The sequence below is a fragment of the Genypterus blacodes genome, unplaced genomic scaffold (assembly GCF_046128005.1).
Source record: "Genypterus blacodes isolate CSIRO-AG114 ecotype Tasmania unplaced genomic scaffold, CSIRO-AGI_Gbla_v1 ptg000138l_1, whole genome shotgun sequence".
Lineage (NCBI taxonomy): Eukaryota > Metazoa > Chordata > Actinopteri > Ophidiiformes > Ophidiidae > Genypterus > Genypterus blacodes.
In genome coordinates, this window is record NW_027466940.1 from 577,637 (window position 1) to 588,589 (window position 10,953).

The 10,953-nt window shown below is 42.3% G+C and overlaps 3 protein-coding genes across 3 annotated transcripts; 1 reads left to right on the forward strand and 2 right to left on the reverse strand.

Annotated features, from left to right (window-relative positions):
* Positions 1–813: 813 nt before the first annotated feature.
* Positions 814–2,808, forward strand: LOC143011748 (uncharacterized). Its single transcript, XM_076164737.1, has 2 exons — positions 814–1,115; positions 1,438–2,808. The coding sequence occupies exons 1-2, from the start codon at positions 926–928 to the stop codon at positions 2,457–2,459; spliced, it is 1,212 nt and encodes a 403-aa protein (XP_076020852.1). The 5' UTR covers positions 814–925; the 3' UTR covers positions 2,460–2,808.
* Positions 2,809–2,942: 134 nt separating this feature from the next.
* On the reverse strand, positions 2,943–5,807 carry ctu1 (cytosolic thiouridylase subunit 1 homolog (S. pombe)). Its single transcript, XM_076164644.1, has 3 exons — positions 5,639–5,807; positions 4,479–4,996; positions 2,943–3,812 (listed from the first exon to the last, which is right to left on the reverse strand). The coding sequence occupies exons 2-3, from the start codon at positions 4,972–4,974 to the stop codon at positions 3,277–3,279; spliced, it is 1,032 nt and encodes a 343-aa protein (XP_076020759.1). The 5' UTR covers positions 4,975–4,996; positions 5,639–5,807; the 3' UTR covers positions 2,943–3,276.
* Positions 5,808–6,219: 412 nt separating this feature from the next.
* On the reverse strand, positions 6,220–7,818 carry crybb2 (crystallin, beta B2). The gene is made up of 5 exons (XM_076164735.1): positions 7,738–7,818; positions 7,507–7,625; positions 6,848–6,980; positions 6,481–6,623; positions 6,220–6,388 (listed from the first exon to the last, which is right to left on the reverse strand). The coding sequence occupies exons 1-5, from the start codon at positions 7,816–7,818 to the stop codon at positions 6,220–6,222; spliced, it is 645 nt and encodes a 214-aa protein (XP_076020850.1).
* Between the last annotated feature and the right edge of the window lie 3,135 nt (positions 7,819–10,953).

The following is a 10,953-nucleotide window of genomic DNA, read 5'->3' on the forward strand; positions in this document are numbered from 1 at the left end:
TGTGACCAGAGTACATATTGTATTCTTTTTGTCTTCTACATAATCCCACATATCCTTATTTATATTGCTTAAATAATATGGATGTAATGGATTTAAAGGTTCCATTGTTTACTTTTATAGGTAACGAGCAACTGGAGGCTGCAGCTTCTTATACAAGATCATAAACATCATACAAGTAGAGAAAAATGTATCAATGAGTTTTATGTAGCAGCAGAAACTGACGCACAATAAACTGTACAAATATGAAAGAAGCTGCACATTCAAGTAAAACTGAAACTGAAGCACGAAACTACAAACGATAACATACACACAAACACTAGTGACAAGTTGTTTGTTCTTTTTCTTGCTGCTTATTGGCGGTTGGCAAACAACGTATTGCTGCTTTACCGCCACCAACTGGTATGGAGTATGGATCAGGTTATCTAATGAATAGTACCGTACATTTAATTAAAAAAACAAACGTATATCCTCTCAAACAATTGTTCATTGTTCTTGGATAACAAAATTAGATTATACTTCTTGAGCAGTTTTTGTAAAATATCTCTTAAATGAAATTGCATTATTTTTGTTTTCTCAACGTATGAATGATGTTTCTTCTTTCTCCCTCATACTTCTAACAGTGAACATGCTCGACTGTTTCTTGTTGTCCACAGAATCCACATCTGCCTGTATCGTTTTTTCCTATTCTGAACACTATCATTTGGCGTTGCCATAGTGAGTTGAAATCCAAGTGATGCTGGCGAGAAGTTCCCGGATGATCACTGGACTCGGGTGGCTGGCGACGTCTTGAAACGTAGACGCCATTTTGCGCATTTGTGGTCCAGAGCAGCATTGATAAAATGTAACGGACAGAAACACAACAAAGAGCGACCCAGAGATTCGTAAGGGCGTTAGTGGGACAACAGGGTTCCGTGGTGGTGCAATAATGTCTATTTTCCAAACGCTGCGAGTGCAGGTAAATGAGCAGCTCACGGCGGCAGTGCGTGAGATCCTCGGGCTGATTGAAAGGACGATTGTAGAGTTCGAGGAGGAACTTTGTCGCTCACAGCAGAATGAGCATCAACACAAACACCTGCGTTCTGCTTTCAACCCGGAGGTTCGGTTACACAGAGCAGGTTTGTTCTCCCTTCTCCCTAATGTGTAACCTCACATAACTGCACTCAGACGCACACCAGTAATGCAAATTATAATGAATATCCTTAATTGATATTTACTCCCTGTCCTCTGTTGATGTTGTGTCTTTCTGTGATTTATTGTTTATTTTCACGTGTAAACAATGGTATAACTGGCATCCTGTCATTTGTATTACCAATTTATTTCTTCTGATAGACAGTTTTGTCACATGAATAGAAGTTCTAAGAGAGGAGTTTGGGGAGGGGCTGGGTGGGGTGAATATAAATAATGTAATGTGTTTATGTATTTCATCATTACATGCAGACATCCAGCAGCAAAAGTGGAGCCCAGGTCTGGTCAAGGAGGAGCGAGAGCCCCCACACATTAAAGAGGAATGGGAGGAACTCCAGATCAGTCAGGATGGAGAGTGGCTTCATGTTCTGAAGGAGTCTGTCAAGAGTGATGAGGAAGTTCAGTTCTCACAGCTTAATGAAAGTCAAAGTGATGACAACACAGTGGCAGAGCCTCCATTTAGCTTCATAGCTGAAATGATAAGAGCAGAAGCTGTTGGAGAGGCCTGCGAAGGACAGGCAGCGAGTGATGACAAGGCCTCGTACACCTCTGAAACTGCAACAGAATACAGCGAGGATGAGTGGATAGAGACCATGCCACCTAAAAACCTGACTCAAAAAGACCGTCTGAACATCCACATGCGAATCCACAAAGGAGAGAAGCTGTTTCGCTGCTCAGTTTGTCCTAAAACCTTCACTCGAAATGAAGCGTTGAAATTCCACATGAGAACCCATACAGGAGAGAGACCATTTAGTTGCGCAGTTTGTTCTAAAGCCTTCACTCGACCTGATAGGCTGAAACGCCACATGAGAATCCACACAGGAGAGAAACCATTTAGTTGCTCAGTTTGTGGCAAATCCTTCAGTCAAAGGACGGCGCTGAAGAGCCATATGAGAATCCATACAGATGAGAGACGATTTAGTTGCTCAGTTTGTCCCAAATCCTTCTCTCAATATGAAAAGCTGAAATGCCACATGAGAACCCACACAGGAGAGAGACCATTTAGTTGCCCAGTTTATGGCAACGCCTTCACTTTAAAGGGACAGTTGAAGCAGCACACGAAAACCCATAAAGGAGAGAGACCATTTAGTTGCTCTGTTTGTGGTGAAGCCTTCATTCAAAAGCAGGTTCTGAAATGCCATATGCGAATCCATAAAGGAGAGAAACCGTTTAGTTGTTCAGTGTGCAGTAAAGCTTACACACATGAGGCAAGCCTGAAGAGCCACATGAGAATCCATACAAGAGAGACACCTTCACTGCCAACAAATAGCTGAGTTTCCACGAGAAACTCCATTCAGGAGAGAAACCACCCAGTTACTAATCTTGTCGTTAAAACTTCCCACAACTTGGAATACAGAAGCTCCACATGAGAATCCATACAAGAGGGAAACCATTTGGTTGCACATTTTGTGTAAACCTTTACTTAAAGCAGATACTTTGAAGCTCCACGTGAAAATCCACACTAGGGTGAAACTTAAGTATTTCAGAATGTTGGGAAAGATGAACACAAAATATAATATGGGAAGACGTGTCAGTCTATACAGAAAACATTCACATGCTGTGTTTTAATGTGTTTTGCATAAAACACTTTCCTTTGGTTTTTAACTGTGCTATATAAATAAATTGGCCTTGAATTGCATCTTTGGGATGCTGCACATGGTTTCTTCTGGAATTTCTTTCATACTTGTTTTAATTTTGTTTTAACTTGCTTATCACATCACATTCTGCTCCTCAGAATCAGGAATCACACAGGCACATATAGGATGTATATTTATTCAATTTTAGTTCATAAAACAACTTGTACTCTGAACTAAACAGGGTAGGTATCCTCTCCAGATAGGCACAATGTGAAGACAATACAGTTAAAATATGCTGTACCTGTGAATCCAAGTATGACAGTGACTCAAATAAAATGGGGATTCCTAAAGTACAGATGGCGTTCAGAAAAACATATTTCAATAGATACACATTTATTAATGTATGTAATGCTTGTACAAAAAATACATTAGTACTATACCACTTCTAAATAAATATTCAATCAATCCTAAATGAAATGAGAATAAAACACGATGGTACAGCTGTTGATTAATCTTAAAATTCCACGGCTTTCAACTTCCTCTCCTCCTTTTCAGTGAGAGGCTCCTGGGAGAGGATTTTGTGGTGCAGGCGGTGGTGTTTGCCTATCCCCAGCTTCGGCAGCCCCCGGTTCAGCCCCTCCAGCAGGACACAGGACTTGCACAGTGCCTGGCTGGAGATGTAGCCGCAGCGGGCACAGGTCCCCTGCACTGGCATCCTCACCCCATCGCGCACTGACAGGTTCTCCCCCGAGTGGATGACGTCTATGATGGAGCTGGGCCGCACGCTCTCCAGGTCCTTTAGAAAGGTGCGCGCGTAGCCACGATAGGCATTTGGAGAGTAAATGCATTCTGTGGAGAAGTAGTCCAGCTTTTTGAAATAAGCGTACAGAACTATCTCTTTCTCGTATGCGTATTTGAGCGGCTTGCAGCGTGGCACGACCCCGTCTCCCTCACTGGCTGTGGAGATGGCAGTGCAGCGGCGAAGACGGGCTATGTCCCCTCGCAAGATGTTCATCAACACAGTTTCTGCCACGTCGTCAGCATTGTGACCTGCGCAAAAGAAGAAACGCATAAGCACAATCAGGGATAACAAATCAGTACAAAATTCCCCCTTTTCTCCACCTGTGGACGCCCGATTCCTCATTTGCTTGCAGTCTTCGTCATTGCCCGTCTCCCACTGTCAGCAGACAGGCAAATGCTACTATCGTGACATGTGATGTCACCACTCGACTCTTCTCACCCGTGGGAGTCGGACGGGTGAGGGGCTCATACAATCCCTCCATGCAAGAAGTCGGTGATGCAGAGACATAGACTGGCTACCTCTCCAACCTGAGTTTGCAGGCGGGAAGTACAACAATACTGGAAAGTGACTCAACACCCTTCTTCTTTATCATTAACCTCAAGTAGGCACCATACATGGCAGAAGCTACCTTTGTCTATTCCTCTTAGTTCTTTATATGAACTTCAAACACCAGTAACCGACTTATCTGAGAATCACTGAATTCTGGTAGGTCAACATCACTTTGTGTGTAGCAACATAGTATCTACATCACCAGCGTGCCAGATATAGCTTTAACTTTTACTTGATAGAACCTTGCTACTGTTATCATTAGCATGAAACTACGTCACCTACAGTCTCTTTTGATGTTAAAAGCCGAGGCTTTCTCATCAGGTGTTAGGCTGGCATTCATATATGCAATTGTTATTTGTTGTTACCTGTGCATATCTTGTCCACTTTAAGCATGAGGGCTCCTCTGTCCAGTGCCTGCCGCCTGAACACGCCACAGAACGTGCAGTTGTTTTTCAGTCCCACTTGCTTCACTATAGCATCCATGGTCCAGCCGTACAGCTCCTCATAAGACACGATCTTTAGCGGCAGCTCGTACTGTTGCTGGTTCCTCTTCACCGTCTCCAAGGAGTCGTCTCTGTAACCTGTGATTCCCTCGTCGACCGAGAGCAGCGTAAGTTCAAGTCCATAGCTGTATCGCTCATTTAAGAGCTTCATGACGTGTGCGAGCACTGTGGAGTCCTTTCCACCCGAAGCAGCGATGCCTACAGACTCTCCAGACTTGAAGAGCTGAGCTGCAACTATAGTCTGGTGCACCTCCTCCTCAAAGGCCCAGAAGAAGCACTCCTTACACAGCGAGTGGCCGGTCTTTGGACGCTTCAGCACGGCTCGCTTCCCCGCACAGCTGCTGCACAGGACAGGCATCTTGACCGCCTGGGGGAGTTTGCTGGACACACAAGTGATTATGTTTGATATGAATGCTATAGAAATAGATGCACACAAGGTGACAAAGCCACAATTTATAGGATTTTTGATGTGTATTTTCTGTATGTATGTATTACTATTAGTTCTACTACTACTTCTACTAGAAGGTGAAACCGTTTCCAGCTGACACACCAAAACCAATTACTGAGTAGTTGTTTGACAGAAATACAGATATAAAGAAAGATAGATATACATATACACAAAGATATAGTCAGAACTGCAGTAACAAGTATAAAATACTTCTAATAATGACAAATGATGCAACAGTAAATTGCATATGACTTATATTCACACAATGACAATATTGGGAAAAATGTGTAAATGTATTGGAAGTTAATATTTTATAGTCTAGGTGACGTGTAGCTGTTGCTTTAGACAATTTCACAAATTGTTTGCAAACTATAATTTAACTAGGTTTGAATTAATTTGGATGCTGGCACACAGACTTTTTCCTACTGAAACTATTAAATCTGACGTTTACTATTATCAGAACGCACGAAACGAATTTCATATTCAGCTTTGATGTTACGAAAGTCAAACTCCAGTAGATCAACATGAGACGTGTTAGCCTGCTAAGCTAACCGTTACATTTTAGTTTTCTTACCAAAGTTTCCGGTAAAGGGTCGGATTGTGAGGTGAAGAAATTCCCTTTATTGACTTAGCACGCAACTATGTGAGCTATGAAGACGCTTGTTTTTGCCATAACAGTACTAGAGATGTGATCACGATAGAGGCGCATGTAGCTTCATCTTGTCCTATTACTTCTTCTCCGAACGACACTGAAAACCGGAAGTGAAGACTAGTAAAACCCGCGGCAGCGCCCCTATCGACCAGAGTGATCACGACCTCCGCTAAATCACTGCCTGTGTCTTTTTCACAATACAGTGTTTTACATTTTTGTACTCTTAGATAATGATCACCAAAACAAACTACTGAAGTTGAATGTCATACAAAACATATGACATAATGTTAAATCCTGCTGGAGTGATTGTGTTGTCTGAAGCGGCAGTTTAGTGATGAACATGAGCAGAGTGAATCACATGACCAAGTGAAATCTGAGCAACATGGATTTATTGGTTTGCTTCAAATTATGTCAGTATTGCAGTAACTGCAAATGGTATCAGAACGCAGTTAGATGAATAAGAATTGTGCTGCTGGACAGGAGCCCGGCTGCAGAAGCGTCCTTTAGTTGACTGGGTGGAAAATGCCCTTCCGATGCCACTGCATGTCTCTGATGCGCCGAACAGACTGGATCTGAGGAATCTGGGCTCCAAAGTCAGAGTTGTCCTTATACTCCCCCTTTTCGAACAGGTACTGACAGCCTCTGTAGCCTGGATACTGATAGGCCACCCAGCTGTGAGGGTGGAGTAGATGAAAAAGAGAGTCAGATATGAAAAGACAGCTGTTTTCAGTGTCAAGCAACATCTGCTGAGAGGAGGGACTTACATGCCACTCTGAACCCGGACAGAGGAGACCTGCTCCTTATAACCATGTGCGTTAAAGCTGGGGACATCATCATCAATGATCTCAATCTTCTTCCCTGCAAAGCTCGGGTTTTCGAACAGGATGATCTTGTGCTCCTGACCATCCTGAGAAATGGACAAAGGAATAAGAGATGGACGATGGAAGAGCAGTTAGACCCCAAAGAAAATCAAATCTTAGAAGCTGGCCTATCCTGTCTAAATGAATTAAAGTACAATGAAGTCTTTGTGTAATCTTGTACAAAGCAGCAACTACAAGTTTATTTTTACAATCTTTACACAAAATAATTGTAATTACTGTTTTCCAATTTCCTGTACACTGAATTTCTTACCACTTTGATGGGACGAAAAGCAGAAATGGCGTTGCTGCGCCTGTTGTTGGTCCATGAGTCCCAGCGAGGATACTCCCCCTTCTCAAACACATACTGCTCCCCCTTACAGTTGTCCTGCTCATATCCCACCCATCTGACACAGGAGGGTGGGAGAGAGAGGGAGAGAGGGAGAGAGAGAGAGAGAGAGAGAGAGAGAGAGAGAGAATTGTTCTGTTGGAACTGAGGAAGATCATCATCATCATCATCACTGACCTTTTTCTTCCAAATGACTTGAGTGTGGTCTCCATATTGTTGCTTCCTGCTGTAACTGGAGTTCTGAGTTGAAATATCTTCAAGTTTTTTTCCTGTGACATTTTGAAACATCTCTCTCTCTGTTTTGCTTTCCTGTAGTCGTTTGGCTGCTCGTGAGCAAAAAGAATTACCCAAAGAATAAAGATTTTACAAGGCGTCACCGTCATAATAGCCATAATATGACATAGTTCTATCTAGGAATCTTCAAGATACTTATAGCCTTTATTGTGGTTCACATAACTTCTATCTATGTGTTGTTGAAGGAATAGAAACATCAATCCATAGTGTTCCTCTCAGATTTAAGGCTCATACACCGTCACTGTCTCTCTCTGTCACTGCCTGTGTCTCTGTCACTGCCCCACACTCACGGTCCACACGGCACCAGTATTGATCCCACTTTCTCCACGCCTGCCTCCACCAGGTTGTTGCAGAGAGCAGTTAGCTCATGTTGGCGTCCTTGGAAGTTTTCCTGCTCGAAGATAACCAGCTGTTGAACAATGGGAGGAAAGAAAACGACCCTGAGTGCTCGTCACTGCAGTGTGCAGTAGAGATGGAATTTGTAAAGTCAGCGTTGGCTTGCCTGTTGCATTTAGTCTGACCTTAAGAGTGCTGGTTCCTGGCGGCGGCTGCTGCAGCTGCTGCTGCTGCTTGGACGCTGGATTCTGCGGGTCTGTGGCCATTGTGAACAGATGAGCAAGGAGGGAACTGAAAGGAAGCAGACAAAAGACACAACCATTGATACTGGAGATTATCTGTGAGGTCCATGACAATCTGACATGTTTAGTTTTCTGTTAATTTCTCATAAGGATGTAAAAACCAACCGCTTGAACAACAAGAAAAGCACCTAGAGAGCCCAGACCTCCACCAAGGCCAACAAAAAGCTGCATTGTGTGTATATTTCGCTTTAATAATGGGACTCATCATTACAGCTTTTATCCGGATCCGCCTGAAAAAACGTTTGGAGTTATCCTGCTAACACGCACAAACTGAGGCATAATCAACATCAACAAGGTTGATAGACTGACAACCTGCATTGTTGTGCTACGGTTGAAACAAATTCTACCCAAACTGCTAAATGCACATTAAAAACAGAGTAGACGGTGACAGACATGGAACTCTTACCAGTGAGTGTCTGTGCCAGTGTGTTTACGATGGCAAGCAGAGCTCAATATATACAGGACACCCAGGGGCTGGAAACCCTGCCAACAGCCAGTCTGCAGATTAGCCCCACAGACAGAACAGAGGGGTCAACATTTGGCTCCCGTTGCACACACCCCATCATGGTTGGTGTCACACAGGCCGCACAGTTATTTCATTAGTTGTCAGTTTTGTTCAGCCAGACATTGTTCGGCGTCCTCGCATTCAGCAAAAATCAGTGCCAAGAGATCGAAAGAGAGAAAGAGAGAGAGAGGCGGTGCTCAATCTCAGCTCAACAACAGAGAGGAAGAATTTTAGACCGTTGCTGCCGGCAGAGACTTCAATATTTCTCGGATTTCTGGCACGAGCAGCCCTGCAGGGGTCACGCCATAGCAACCATACAGGATCAAGGTCAGCCTCTAGGCCTTGACTCACTTAAGCATCAGATGGTTCTTGGCCCTGAGACCATGACTCTGCTTCCTCAAGGCTTCACCGCAAAACTTCTACTTTTGCATGTTTCATCAACTGCTAAATAACAGCTTGCAGGCTCAACTTTATATCATTTTAAATAAGCAATTTATGCAAATGGAATGAATGAAATCTTGATTAATGAGGTTTTAGGCATTCTATTCAAGTTTATTATCATTATTTACCTGATGACTATTTCAAACTAAATAAACCATTAAAAGCACATTGATCACATCAGAGGGGAATGCAGTGGACTTAAAGAGCAAACATGACATCATTTGCACTGATTTGCAACATATGTGAGTCTCTTCTCTGAATAAATCTTGTGCTCTGAATTTTTCATTTGTCTGAATAAATAACAGCTTGTTAATCTCAACTGATCCCAGAGACTCATAAACTGTGTGTGTGTGTGTGTGTGTGTGTGTGTGTGTGTGTGTATTTATTTTGACACAGCACTGTCAAGGTCAACCCCATTTGACAAAGAGACGTTTTTGACCTTTCGGATGAATATTAGAGGAGAATTGTAGCTCTACATTTCTGAAGATTACATTAGATTTCAGAAGTTCATTATTAACTTCCTTTTCAACATATGATGTGTGTTTGTTCAGTGTTTTAAAATGTGGTTTTGTGTTTTCTGTCTTCATATGTAAATGGCAGAAGGCAGCACTTTGACTTCATTGTCAAAATGAACAACAGCGTCATCTAATGCTGATGAAGGATAATGTTCCTCAACTTCTTTCCCTGTTTTTTGGCCAAAAAAATCTGATACAGTGCTATGTCTGTTTCTATGGCAACCTTCAGACACAGAGCCAAATCAATGAAAGGGCTTTCATATAAATTGATGTTTCAGTTTTTGCACTTTTCAAGTATTGAATGCTCATGTCCACCATATCTGGTTAGGGCAGATTTTTCATTCTTGGCACTTTTTGAAGGATAAGCCACGCCAAAAACAAACATAACACTTTTGTCCAACTTGGTCTAGATATTGGACATATAAGATTAGTTGCCAATTGATCCAAAGTTGATAGAGATTTTAAAAATGTTATGAGAAAAAAATCCTAAAAGGTGGAAAATGTGGTTTGGTGTTAATAGGCGTGACTACAGCTGAAGACTTTAATTCTGCAACTCACAGTTCAGAAGACAACATAAAAGTGGTTATAACAGGCTACAAAATTGAATGGGTTCTTCCCTGGAGGTGTGTGGTGTGTGTGTCTGTATGTGGGGGGTTATCATGGCCATCTAGTGTTATGTTTCATCTTTGTTCAACTGTAAGAAACTTTGATTCCAACACACACACACACACACGTATGGAGCGATTGTAAAGGACTGTGCTCAAACAGTCAAACATGGCACATAAGTGGAATGCTTTAAAATAATTTATTAAGAATTTTAAAAAGTTTTTTTTTCAAGGAATAAACATGACAGGTAAAAGACTTCAGAAAAGGTTACAGTGTTGGCGAGATTGTTATCTTTCAGTGAAAACAGCATTAAAAGTATGAACCGCCGTGGTCGCCCACAGCGGTGTGATAAAGTGTATCAAAACCTAAAACTTGGTATCTTGTCCATTGATGTGCTTTGTTCTTTTGCTTAACATTCAAAGGAAAAACATGGTGATCGACCAGTGCAACGTTCTAGTAGCTCTGAACAGAATTAATTTGGTCTAAAAATAACAGTCACATTGCTACAGTCTGTGACATCCAGTGGATACGCAGTGATGGAGCTGAAGACTTTATACAGCCACACTTTGACAAAGACAATGATGTTAATGAAATAAAAATAAAAAAATCAGATTAAAATTTCACATTTGTAGATGAGATACCCCCAACCCACCCACCCCACACACAAACACACACACATGAACACAACCTGCAGGGTAAACCGGTCATGTCAAAGGTTGGCGTAGATATAATTGCCCATTAGAACGTCAGAGGAGACATCAGTCTTTGTGATCCATCATCTGGTTGTGGTAAAAGTTTAGCTTCTTCATCGATGCCACACTCTTAAGAATCAAGTCCTCATTCTGTGCAAAAGTGCCTCATGAATTTCAGACAGAGCTGAAAATATAAAATTGTCCTCTTTGTGGTTACCATGGCAGTTAGCCTATTCTGTTTTGCAGCCACAGTACAACGCTTGGTCACCAACTCCAGGTCTACAGCCTAGTGCCTTGGTCAAGGGCAATGGCAGGAGCCTAACACACGTTTAGATGGAGA